Source organism: Rhopalosiphum padi, chromosome 4 (genome assembly GCF_020882245.1).
Source record: "Rhopalosiphum padi isolate XX-2018 chromosome 4, ASM2088224v1, whole genome shotgun sequence".
Taxonomy (NCBI): Eukaryota; Metazoa; Arthropoda; class Insecta; order Hemiptera; family Aphididae; genus Rhopalosiphum; species Rhopalosiphum padi.
In genome coordinates this window covers 44,752,002-44,766,261 of record NC_083600.1, presented here as the reverse complement: position 1 = coordinate 44,766,261, position 14,260 = coordinate 44,752,002, and the positions used below count along the sequence as shown (strand labels likewise).

Here is a 14,260-nt window from a genome sequence, read left to right as displayed (position 1 = left end):
TAGTCAATTCATTCTCTATAACGTATAGTCACTCTCAGTAACGAAACAATATTTTACGTTCCATAACACAATTTACCTGTTAAGTATTATAAATTATAAAAATAATCGGCAAAAATGCTGAAATTTCCAAGAACGATTACATTCTTTCATTATCTACTTTTATTATCGTAATAATACTATTAATTATTATTATCGATATCAAATACATTAATTTTATTATAGAGTATATAGACGTAATTTCTAACAAAAATTTTGTTTCTTTTAAACCTTCTCTATTACGAAAACTCTCTTTAACGAAAGAAATCTCTTGGTCCCTTCAGATTCGTTATAAAGAATCACTGTACTTAAAATATTTAAATTAATTTTGTACTATTGGCTATTTATAACACAAACATTGTAGCTATTATTTATAGTATTATATTATGTTATTATATAAACTCAACAACCGTTTTGTTTATTATGGATACGACGAAAATACGAAATAGATGTTATTTTGTCATAATATTTTGATATACGAGACACGAGTACACCTATACGACTAAAAATGTTTTGGATAATAATTATATTTATCGCTGATACGTGGAGGATTTACGGAGAAGCAGCGCCGGTGACCGCGGCAATCGCCGGACAACACGATCCGTCGTTCGAGATTTTTCTGGAAAAACGACTGGACGAAATAATGGCGGGCATGTCCACCGATCGGCCGGCCGTCGTCAGCACGTCCACGGGTCGGCCGCCCGCCGTCAGCACGCCCGACGCGTTGCCGAAAGCCGTGCCGTGGCATTTGTCCGACGGTTTTTTCGGCCATCACCGGCCGCAGCCGTATGCAGTTACGGCGAAAAAGCCCGCGGCTCGCCGTCGCGTCACGCAACGCCCGAAGGACGCGACCGGCGGCGAGTCGTCCACTGCCGGCGCCGCGGCCGCCCCCGTCATTTTCACCACCGAAGAAGAATGCGAGTCGGCCAATCCAGGACGGGCGTGCGTATGTCGCATGACCGATCTCCTGGATTTGGTCGTGCAACGGTTGGACGAGGCGGTGATGTCGGCGGCCGACGACGAAGAAGGCGGCGGCGAGACGGCCGCGCTGAAGTGTCGGTCGTTCAAGACCGTCCCGGCGGCGTTTGTGGTGTATCCCGCCACGGCGGCGGCCGACAGCGACGGGACGATTGCACCTGCCACGGACGTCCCGGTTGACGTGGTGGTCGAGCGAAACGGTGGCAAAACCGGCGGCCGTCTGAGCCGAGGCGGCAGTGGCGTCGGCGCCGCCGAGGACGCCGTCAAAGAAGCTCCCACGTGGAAACAAATTAATTTCAATGACGTCCTCAACTACCAACTGGAAAGGTCCTCGACAGACGGTAAGAGCTGCTGTGACCTTGAGGTGGAGTGAGGTGCCGGTCAATTTTTTTCTGACGAGCCCTCGGGATTTTATTTTATTTTATTAACGCGAGACCCGGGGACGAGACTAACGATGCAGAAATCAGAATTGTTTTATTTTTACAAAATTGATAATTTTACACATTTTCAAAGATATTATTATTATTATGTTATAGGTACCTATAACAATATGTACGTATGACTACATAATATATAAACTTGTAATAGGTCAATTATTTGAGGGTAAAAAGGGTGTCACCTCTTCTACCAGACCACCTCAATATATATTTTAAATACAAGAAATAATTAATATTTATTATATTTTTTATTGAAGAATTTCACTCTCGTACGCACACACCACACACGGCGCACATATCGATAATAATATAAAACTCACCATACGAAATTTACGGCAACTTATTGTTTTGAAAAAATTTCAGTCAGACGGAGTACTTGCCATTTTTAATTTTTAATGTTATTACAAAAAATATAATTTTATCAAATCCCTCTTTTTAAGTTACTATGTAGAGTTAAAAATTAAATAAGATTAAATTTCTTCGGTGTTTCATCGATTAGTGGACATTTTTCTGTTGTATATAAATCTTTTTTTCAGAATTAAATTCAAACACGTAACTTAACTTTAATTTTTTCAAAACTAAATCTATAATCTAATATTAATGTTATAATCAGCATTGTTAAATTATTATTATACAAGGCCTATAGGAATATCATAAATTATCCTTATTCTTTCCTCGTCGATTTCACTATTAATATTTTCATTCTCTGAAGAATAGGGGCTCTTGTAACTATATATATTATGTATCCATTATCCAACACGGTTTTTTTAGATCACTACGCAGTACAATATGGCCTAGTCGGAAGCGACGCCAAAGTCCAATGTGTGATCAACGGTAACGGAACAAAAATGAATTCGTTCAAATGGGACTTTAAACGGAGCAAACATAAAACTAGTAAATATGCGTAAACTATACAGTACTAATTTTAGGTGTTGAATGTTGATTAACTTACAGCCACTGCCCAATAGTCACTATACTCACTACTATATACATATTACAATATAGAATGTTTTGTTTTATAAGATTCTACGGTAACCGGCACAGATACGAATATCTTATTGATATTGGCCATGGAACCTGGAGATAGTAAAAATTATACTTGCTTGCCAAAAATAGATGTGGTCGGAGATTCTAAAAATGGCTCTTCCAACAAACAGTACAAGCATTACGTTATAGGTACATATTATGAATACGATTACGCCGTGAGGGTGATAATAATAATTATTATTATGAATATTATTGTTACAATAATAATAACACGAACTTATTTTTTCTACTTTAACTGAACACACATACTCAAAAAACAATTCTTTGGTCCTTCAAATAAATTTTTTATTAGGTAGGTATACTATTTAAGTTCTATAAATACATATAACGTGTTATATACGATATCAGGATGTAACAAAAAATAGCTGGCAAAGTGGCAACATTTATATAATTAATTATTTATACCTTTCTGGTTTGATTTTTTTCTTATATCCTGTACTATATTATATGTATTTACTCTGTACTCGTGATTTATTTGTCTAACAATTATGAAAAAGTAAAACATTGCGTAGTTGAATTAATGCGGCATCTTATAATGGCTACCGCGTATAGTCGTACATATATAGAGGGTATAATACATTGTAAAAACGTTCATCTTTTTCAATACTAATACATAACGTTTATAATTACATATAACATATATATGTAATATATTTACACAATTTTATAAAGCCGTTGAAAAAGCCATTTACGAGATCCGCGGATCAGCGATTTACAAGACTCGCGATGGCGGCGGTTGTACGCACGAGCTAACCGTTCGCGTACAAAAACAATTACCAAGTTCCATGCGTTCCGTACTGTGTCCAGAGGGTTCATCGCGCTACGCATGCAACGTCATCGTGGAAAACCCAAAGTGTGCCGAAGACGAAGTAATGCACTATTTATTATATTTATATACTAGGGTAATCACTAATCACTCATCTGATGTGTCCACCAAACAAATTTCTGGAAGGGATTAATTTCCTTGTTTACGTGATTGAGAGGGGAATATACTTAATATTGTACTTTCTTCTTTTAATACCAAAATATTATAACTGCACTTTTATAGCCACACTAGATAAAATCATATAAATATTATTTGTATTTCGTCACCACTTTTTATATTATATGAATATATAATATAATATAATATTATATATTATATTATATTATATTATATGATTTTATCTGTTATAATTTATAACCACGATTTAAGTCAATTGGGTTTATTTATACCCAGATACCCTCTTGGTTCTTGCATTGGAAATTCACACAAAGTATAATCATTGAATTATTATAAATATAATATATAAAGTATATGCCTTTAGTCTGTGGTTATTATTACAATTATAAACTTTTGTGCCATACAGATGCACATTAGATGTAAAGTTATAGGGAGTGCTAAAATAATGTATGCTACAATTCCTTAGAGGGTCCTAAAATCTTTCACATATTGAATTATTTTTTTATTAAATCAATAATACAGATAGTTAATCAATCATTCAAGATTAAGTTATTAAGTTTTTATTATATTTGAAAACAGAAATGTGTTGTAAAATTATTTATATTTTAAAGCGATTAAATAAAAAATTAAAAAATCCAAACCACCGTGAATATTTTTAAACCTAAATTACTCTATATGGCTATTCTAAATGGATAAAATAAAAATAAAACTACATATATTTTATTAAATAATGGCTAATTAGTAATTATACAATATATATTTGTCGCTATTTAATTATATATAATTAAATGTAATAGCTAATGAATAAATAAGTTCTAGGAGAGGTACTACACTTATAACACCTCTTCCCTCCACCAGAATATATAGAAGCCTATAAAATATTCATACATATTAAATATATACTGCATCGCTGTGTTAAACAAGTTTTGTAATTTTAAAATAGAGAACGATAGAAATAAAATATTTGGTAACGTTAAACGACAATTCTACGTATTTGGCTCGGATAAGAACGAACAAGAAAGGTCGAATCGCACTGCGCTACCAAAAACTATTGGCGAAAATATCGAGTGTCTTGGCTTCAAACCTTAATAAAACGATGACGGTTCCAAGTAAATATGAACTCTTTCTAACACATACTACATGAACAGAGGCATATTTAAGAGTGGCTAGAGAGTGCCGAGAGTGGGGCCAAGGGAAACTTTTTTAGTCGACCCTAGAACATAATAAATATTGAGTTAATCCAGATCATGTGATTAAAATATGTTCACTATAAAGGAGGTGTAGTACTGTATTTCTGTAAAAGCTCATAAAAAGAATAATACGAGTATTTTAACTGAAATATTACAAAATAGATTCGTAGAAATGGAGATTGTATACTCTATTGCCTCTGGGAGTTAAATTAATAAATAAATAATATTAATGAAGAATAAAAATTAAATATTACGACATATTTCGTACATTAAATGGATGCTACAACAGCATATTATGTGTTATCCATGTCTCCGTTTAACAAACGTAAAATATTTGCTTTAAGTATAAACTGTTTTTGTATCGTTAGGTTTAATATTAGAGAGAATTGACTTTTGATTAAAGGTAAGAACATTATCAATTATTTCTCGGCGGTTTTTTACGATATTTTTATTTATATACTCATATAGTTTATTTAAGTATACTATTTATGTTACATATTATTGTTATTGGAAAATATTAAATCAACTTATCATAATATTAAAAGTAAAATAAACGACTTTAATGGCTATATCAAAAAACATATAAAATAAACCGCCTCCGCTCAGAATCGTATTTTGCAGACAATATAATAATATATCGTTGAATTTAACTTAAACACGCCCATTTCAATGATCCACTTGACACCCTGCAATGTTACATCAAAGCGATACAGCATACTTGCCTACTTGTTTTTATCTTATCTATTCCCTTGCTATGTGCATTCCACATATTTTCAATATTTTTGTTTTTCAGTAATGTCCAAGTTGTCGTTGATCGAAACAAATTTTTCACCTGACCACATAAGTACAAACAATTTCATTTCTTGTTCACCGGGTTTCGGCATTCGGGAGGTGTTTTGCGCTGCTTGTCCGCCACAACATTACAGTCCGGACAAATCCATAAAATGTTTGAAATGTGCCAAAGGTTTTCATCAGCCGGTCGCCGGATCAGATAAATGCGTCAAGTGTACAAATATTTTTGCCAGTGGTTGTCACATGGTAAGTACCAGTACTACACTATTTAATAACGTAAAAGTAAAATCGGATCATTTTTATTAGATTGCTCATCTTTTTCCTACATAGTATGCAAATTATAGGATATAACTTTAGATTTTAGATTATATCTTTGTTATTACTAACTCGCGTAAAATATTAATATTTTTATTTAATTTCGTTTATAATAATAATAAAAGGGTTTGATGGTTTGAAAACGTTTTGGAAATATTATCGGATTATTAAATTAAATTAAAATTATAAAAGTTAAGAATGTTAAGATAAATAATAAATATGGAACAAATTAAATCTTTATGGTTTAATTAATATTCATAACAGTTACATTTTATATTGAAATGAATATGTATATAAATATATTTATATGTATCTAAAATTACGATGTTATATATTTTCATACTAAAACATTTATAATGTATTTGCAGAATGAAATTTCACCGACCGTGTATTATGTCATCTATCTAATTATTTTTTTGGTTCTTTTATTTATGGCTTGTTTCTGTGCGTTTTATGGCCGCGAAGATAAAGAAAAAAGTATGTTTGTATAACTAAATTATTATCTATATACAATATGCATACATTAGTTGTATAATAAGTATTCGTATATTATACTTTATACCACAGTATAATATTATAGTATAATTAAAATACTATATCAGTAACTTTTGTAACTTTTGTATCTTTAATATATTATTATATAATTAAACAAAAACAACATCATATTATACAATTTTAACAATTATACATTGTTTATTATGGTATTATATCATGAGCTTATCATAACACACGTTACACGTTTTACATAATATAATAAAAGAAAAAAAAAATGAAGTGTGTTGGATGACCGTTTGTCGCTAACAATGACGGTTACTAAATACGGTCCCTAATTCAAAATTTTCGTATAGTTTGAACAAGTCATTTTTATCCTTTCCTCATCAATAATAAAAATGCAAAAATATTTAGTCGAATACATTAATTTGTATGTGGCTGATTACACCAATTTAATTTTTATCTTTCAGGCATAAATGTGATACCGAGGAAAATTAGGAAAAGATTTAAAAAAAAGAAAAAGTACAGTTTGCTTTCCCAAACGGAAGATACAGCAACAACAGATAATAGCAGCGTTATAAGCAAAAACTATGGTAAATTAAAAAATCTATTAAAATTTAAGAAAAAGTCAAAACCTAAAATAATCAATCCAAAAATAACGTTTGATATCGTACACGAAAAATTTGGTCGACGAATTCAGAATAATCACGTTACCGAAGATAGTAGTACGACTAATTCAAACTTTTAATTTTCGTATAAAGTTTGTATATTTAATCAATGACCACACAAGCAGCAATCGACAACGGGTTCGCGACCAACCATTGACGATCGAACCATTACCCGCCGACTGGGGCGACAGGAATATTACGGGTTGTCTATTATACCGGAACACGGTCTATTGTACGACGAAGGCCGAACCACCGCACCACCTGTTATATCACCGGGAAAGCGTTTCACTGGAACGAATCGCCACGGGATGCTTTATCTCAATTTTTTTACGAAACTATCTAGGTACCACCTTTGGTGTAGACCAGAACTCTGACATAGATACTCGCGAAGAGTAAACTCGCGGATGATTCTGACCATATTAAAAAGTTATCGTGGTGAAATATCTTCAAGACACCAGTACACCACAGACAACCAGTACGAAGACAATTTCATTTGGACGGACATCTCCTCAATCAAAGGATGCGACATTGGACGACCAAGTCCTGGAATAACTATAGACTGTCCTTTTCATGACAATGGCGTACAAATCAAGTCCCCCCAAGCGCGCCTGAATAGGCCACGCTTTACCCGAACGGAGGTTGTGATTAGACCCAACTTATTTGAGCGGATCTAACTCAACCTTCCTGTTTCATATATTATTATACTGAATTATTATTTATTTGTGATATAATCCTTTTATATTGTAATACAATTTACGGAGTCTATGTTTACCGGACCACCAAAGTATGCTGCGCCCGACGACATAACTCCATCTCCAAATTCCAATTATTGTACATTATATAGAATAACTTTTATAGAAATAAACAACTTATATACAGCTTAAAACCAACGTGTTCATAATGTGTATACTTATAACAAATGGCAGCACTCTATTGTAACGTGTACCGTTTAAATTTGGGTAGAAGACAGTAAACTAAACTTTTTATTTTTTTAAAACCTTTTCCTAATATTTTCCTCGGAATTATCTTTATGCTTGAAATATGTGATAAAAATTTAAATGATGTAATCGGTCACATACAAATTATATTCTTGAACCGAACGCAGACACCGCCTGCCTATAATAGTTTTAACATTTTTGAGAAAATGTATATTGTAAGATTTAATTTAAATAACATTTATTGTTTTTATTGTTATTTTTAAAAAACAAAATCTATAATGGCCATCGATGATAATTTACGATAAATATCAAAAATAAATTATATTCGGTTATAAATATAAATTATAAATTAACTATAAATTTCTGTGTTTTAACAAAAAAAAATATTATTAGACGATATACATTTTATTATTGTACAAGATATTTTCTGCAGTTATATTTACTATTCATGGTTTTAAGAATTAAAATTATATACCATTAGTTTTTATTTTGCTTCCTGACAAAATAGCCATATATTTTTTTATTATTATATATTATTATTTAGGAATTTACCATTTCCTGTTATAATTTAACATTTTAGGGGGACGGGGTGGTCGAGCGGTTTAATTCGTCGGCTGCGGCGCAGCCGGCTCCGGTTCGATCCTCGGCCACTGGGTGGCATTTTTCTCCGGGCAAGTCACGGTGTCCGGAGAACAAGTGCTGCCATCCCCCCACCCCGGGGCATGGCAGAAACCTACGGGTGCCCCATTAAAAATTCTGCCAAATACACTCACGTGTAACACCCCTACTGTTTCAACCCTACTGTACCAACCCTACCAACCTACAGGCTAATGACCTAAGTTGTCGAAGCCTTAAAATAAAAAAAAAAAAAAAAAAAAAAAAAAAAAAATTTAACATTTTTTAATTAATTGAAAAACAATTTTCAAAAGTATAAATTGTTGGTATTTTTAACTAAAAAAATACGATTTTTGAAAAATCGAGAATTTTGAAGTTTTTTGGTCATTACTTCTAAGGTAATTTTGAGCGACTTTTTTGAAAGTACCATCAAAAAATACATTTTGATAAAAATATCCAAAATATCTCTTGGGAACACCTGCATTTATGCCACAATTCGTACATATTCATGATAATAAAATAATAAATTACCGGTACATATAAATCAGATCTTTTCAAAATGAATACGTTTTATTTATTATCTATATTATACTAAATTATATAATTTATTGTTTACTAATGCGATACCTAGTTGCGTATAATTATTGTTCAATCTTAATCCGCTTTTAAAATTGAAATGTATTTCAATGAATAATTGAAAGAAATTTAATTCATTTAAAATTCATTTAGATTGAAATCGTGTAAATTTGCTATCATCGTGTAATTTTGGGCCAATTTATTTATTTAAAATTTAAATACTAATATATTATCATTGATATATTATGCGATATACCTACATAAATATTATATTTAATTATTACTATTTTCTTCCGCCGATCCGCCAACGACCATACCACGTTGAAATGTTGAATACACCATTTCTTGTCCGATCACTGAAGTTAAGCAACGTCGGGCGTAGTTAGTACTTGGATTCTACAGCTGACATCTGTCGCGCCATGTCAACGTTTTTTCCGAAATATTGTCGCGAATCGTATCACGCGACGAGTCGTAAGTTTGTTGACGCATATATATACAATATACATGGTATTATAAATTATAATACGACACCCGGGCACAGATCTAGAACAAGTGGAGGGGTTTGATGAAAAAAATTACAAAAGTACATAAACGCATAGGTATAGAGTTTATATTTTAATAGTGAATAAAATATTCAACATTTATGCATATTAAACTCAAGTAATCTCAAGTAATGATAACACGCATTTAAATAGTACAACAAATATATAAATATATAGATTAATATTATGTCACACAATATTGTTATGGATATATATATAAATGATAATGTGTATCTTATACAGTTCTAAAAGCAACAAATTAAAAGCAGTTTTTATTAATATATTTTTAAAAGGCTCCTTCTTTAATAGCTGCCTTAGGGCCCCGAGACCCTAAGCTCGGCATTGTATGTTTAAAGTTTATACGTACGTATTTTTATATATCTGTGTATAGTACATAACGATTTCCAACGAAATTTATAGTATAGTATAAATCAACCAAAGACGTTCTATACAATAAAATGCAATTAATGCCTTATTCGTTGCACATATCGATTGTACGTCTTTTTTTCGTCTAATCTTTGAAATATTTCAAGTAGATACCTAAGGGCTTAGGAGAGGGGGGCTTCTGCAATATTATTCATACGAAAATTTAAAATGTCAAATATTATTTTATTTTTATTAATTTGATACCTAAATAATATATTAAACTGCTGTTTAGGTTAACCGAACCTAACCTAAAAAATAATTTATTTGATCATGAAAAAAATTGTTCATTAATAAGTTAGTTTGTGATAATTAGACATTTTTTTCAGATGAAATTTTATATTTTCAAATCATTTTTTAGTAGAATTTTCACGATTAAAATACATTTTTTTGTAGCATTATTGGTAATTTTTTAATTATTATTAATAAATAATATTACAATGATGTAGGTAGTAGGTATGTATTTTTTGTTGTTGTTTATATGTTTGTCATCAAGTTTAAAAACAATTATAATGTTTCTATCATCAATTCTTCAATTTTGAGTTTGCAAATCTCTAGTAAAAAATTTAATAAGTACTTTAGGAGAACATAAATTATAAATAGTTATTATTTTTGTAATAATTCAAGATAAACAAAAAAAAAAAAAATTAAGAAAAACTGGCAATATTTACGCAAAATCAATTTTTGAAAAAAAAATGAATATTGTTCGTTACTTCCATATTATAATTGTCAACATTAAATTCAATTTTCAATTTTATTTAATCACAAATTCACAAGTACATAATATATAACGATAAAAACCAAAAAAATACTAATATTTCAAATATCTATAAACAGCACGAGAAAAGCTAAAATGTTTCGAAATTTATATCGTGTCTGTATATAGAATGTCTAACTCTAATTTAAATACTTTGTAAAAATGTAAATCTGCTTTTTAAACAACAAGAAATATAAAATCATTCTCATTTTTTCTTACATTTTTGTTTGTTTATTTTTTATATAGCTAAGAAAAATACTGTCTATATTTACTCTTGACTTCCTAAAGTATACTTTGACTAGTTACTCCATAAAAATGTTTACGCTTATAGTTACCTTGTATTTTATATTATGAATTCAATGGTTACCTATGTCTATAATAGAATATTAAAGATTGATGTATGTTTTTAATACTTATAGATAAGTACCTATACCTACACCTATAGGTATATATTATAGTATGTAAAACGCCAGTGTGTTATTATGGAATTAGTTTACCTATAGCATTTATTTAGATTCTAATATTTTAAACTAAAGTCTGAAGGATACCTATATGATTTTCTATAGTCAATAAAATTACTCATACAAACATCGATGAAACAGCAAACGAGCACACGTACACCACACATGTTTAGCAAATATATCCACCTAAATAGACTAGGTAACAGGTAACAGCTTTATGATTGATTAATTCTCGTTTTGTTGTTTACCTATCTTTTTATATTATCGATGTATTGATAACAGCTGGGGCTTTCGAGCATAATTATATATAGGAGTATATGATCAATGTTTATTTAATAAATCATTTGGCAACTTGGCACTTGCGTTCATGTTTTACTTACCTGTTGATCAGTTTAGTTTTCTGAGTGTGACGCGTGTCCTATCTACCACTCACGTCACTATATGAAACATGGACTATGACACTATGTAGTTAGGAAAGATCAGAATGCAGAATATTTGTTTTTTTTTTTTTAATTTTAAAATTGAAATTTATATATTTCGTCATTATTACTCCAGGGTCCACTGAGTATAATAAATTGGATCCACTAGTTGAAACTGGTGAACATTTTCGAGCGTTTCGTTAATCACTTTACATTTTTATAGAGGTGGTTGATTTAATGTCATCGTCAAAATATAAGCATTATGTGGTAATTTTTCCAAATATTTTTGTTAAATAAAGCCAAGAGAGGTAGGTATAATAGTATAATACTCCTACATTTTAAAACGCACACGACAATAAAATAATCAACCTTGAAAATAGCTCAAAAATGATTGTAAACAATATAAGTCTAATATTCTACGCCTCAAATGTTTAATTTTATAACTTTATAAGGTTTAAAACTGATCTCGACGACAGAGTGTAATTAATGATTTTTCTTCCTTTTATTTATTGTGATCGCTTTGCTGATCTAAACCAGGGTTTGCAAATTTTTTCTATATAGGGTGTGTCCCGTAAGGATTTACCTATTGCGATATCTCCTGAAATAACAGAGATATCATAATTTTGATTTTTTAATAAGATTCACAGGGACCAGAAATAAAAAAATATTTAATTTTTTAATTTATTTTAATGTTTTTGGTAAAAAAGTTAAAAAATATATTTTTTTTATTAATTATTAAGAAAAAAATGAAGATACCCAATTTAAAGCATTTAATTTCATTAATCTCCTGATTTTTAATATTTTTTCTAGTTTCGAGTAAAGATGCTTATTATTGCGAGCCACACTGAAAACGTTCACCGGTCATACGAGCACATAGGCCACAAGTTTGCAGATACTCGTATATTACTATCGTATTAAATATTCGCAATTTTTTTCGAAACTAGAAAAAATATTAAAAATCAGGAGATTAATGAAATTAAAATGTTAAAACGTCAATATTTTCAGAAAAATTAACTCTACAATAATTACTATTGTCTTATTCTTGTGAATCTTATTAAGAAAACAGAATTATGATATTTCCATTATTTCAGGAGACATCGCAATGAGTGAATCCTCATGGGACACCCGGTATAGTGCCGAATAATAGTAATGATAATAAAAAAAAAATAGAGATGTGCCATAACAAATTAACACTTGTGTGTCAATGTGTCATTTATAATTATACATATTATAGTATTATATAATATATCTATTTCTTAACATTAATCATTTAGATTATTATTGCTATTTTACGTTTCATTTAAATTTAAATAATAGTACAATTGAGTTTAAAATGTATGAATTATGATAAATGTAACCCCCGTGTTAATGATTACCAAACAATAGATTTTTCAGAATTCCTAAAAATTAGGAATACCAAAAACCAGAGTTGGGCCTCATTTGAATTATTTAGATGATTATTTAGATAATATTTTATTCAAATAAGAAATAATTTGAATTAGAATTAGAAAACAATATTATTCGACTAATTTTCAGTAATTTTATCTTATAGTTATAACTTATAACATATGGTTGATATTTTGGAAATTAAAATATTTACGTATTAAAAAACAATAGTTAGTATTGTATTTTAAATGCACGGTTGTAAATCTTCTTTTTTTTTAAAAAAAAAGTAGAAAATATTATAAATGATACAAATCTAGAACTATCTAAAGAAGAAACTAGAGAGTAAAGAATTCGAATATATTTGTATTTTGTATTAGCACTATCTTTGAAAATAATTATTCAATTAGATTTTTATTCAAATAATTATCTAGATATTATTTTGCCCAACTCTGCCGAAAACCATAGGTTTATATTCTATATATTTTTATAGTAGGTATAACGAGCCGACTAGGAAATTAATAACTGTTGTAAAACTACTAAAACTATATGATAAAAAAATGTATTTGTACACTGATAACAGTGCAAAAGTTTTCACTTGTGTTTTTATTTTTAAATTTAAATGGTACAGTCATCCTTGTGGAAAATATATGTATGTACAAAGTGTAGCGAGACTCTTATATATCATAGATATAATAATATGTTATATACAAAAAAGGTATAACACGAAGAATCGTATATATTTATATAACGGACGAATATTAAAAATGTGACTAGAATGGTGAATCTTCGTATTATATTCTTTAAATTTTAAATGCTAATGGTCGTCGCCGTGCTGTCACGTGATTAGTATCATTGGTGGTAGCACCTTAAAGCTGGTAGTTTCGTCATCGATAGCGCGAGAAAGAAGAGTAAAACATTAATATACTTAGCTAAATGAAATATTCCACGTTTATTGTCTTCGTGGTTTGTATGATTTGTTCATCGATTGGCGACAACCTCGATGTACAAGCATAAGTGATCTTGTTCTCTTGACGACTCGAGTGTATTGCAAATGGATCGTAATCTGCCAGTCTTCGGTAAAAGTGTGAAATAATGTCATAAAACTGAAAACAATTTTAACTATGATAATATAATTATAGGCACGTATTGTGCAAAATTCAATCAAATCTGGATTTTAAAATAATGCCACTTGTCCAGGCCCTCCGCATGCATTTTCAACTACCCTACTAAATAACTCCAGGCTTA

At 30.3% G+C, this 14,260-nt stretch overlaps 1 protein-coding gene across 3 annotated transcripts; it reads left to right on the top strand.

The window, feature by feature from the left end:
* The first annotated feature begins 394 nt into the window (after positions 1 to 394).
* LOC132930939 (uncharacterized) lies at positions 395 to 7,974 on the top strand. 3 transcript variants are annotated; one of them, XM_060997063.1, is made up of 8 exons: positions 397 to 1,355; positions 2,223 to 2,345; positions 2,475 to 2,627; positions 3,171 to 3,367; positions 4,385 to 4,550; positions 5,425 to 5,669; positions 6,107 to 6,215; positions 6,701 to 7,974. In XM_060997063.1, the coding sequence occupies exons 1-8, from the start codon at positions 545 to 547 to the stop codon at positions 6,976 to 6,978; spliced, it is 2,082 nt and encodes a 693-aa protein (XP_060853046.1). In that variant the 5' UTR covers positions 397 to 544; the 3' UTR covers positions 6,979 to 7,974. The 3 variants fall into 3 exon arrangements, with proteins under 3 accessions (XP_060853048.1, XP_060853046.1, XP_060853047.1); XM_060997065.1 differs by lacking the exon at positions 6,107 to 6,215 and having other exon boundaries at positions 395 to 1,355; positions 6,701 to 6,807; XM_060997064.1 differs by lacking the exons at positions 3,171 to 3,367; positions 4,385 to 4,550.
* The last annotated feature ends 6,286 nt before the right edge of the window (positions 7,975 to 14,260 follow it).

What these genes read in the sequence shown, in the direction of transcription:
- LOC132930939 (XM_060997063.1), top strand. Translation starts at nt 545, where the DNA reads ATGTTTTGGATAATAATTATATTTATCGCTGATACGTGGAGGATTTAC. An exon ending in GTACAAGCATTACGTTATAG is followed by an intron (nt 2,628 to 3,170) that starts GTACATATTATG and finishes AATTTTATAAAG; the next exon opens with CCGTTGAAAAAGCCATTTAC. An exon ending in CAAAGTGTGCCGAAGACGAA is followed by an intron (nt 3,368 to 4,384) that starts GTAATGCACTAT and finishes ATTTTAAAATAG; the next exon opens with AGAACGATAGAAATAAAATA.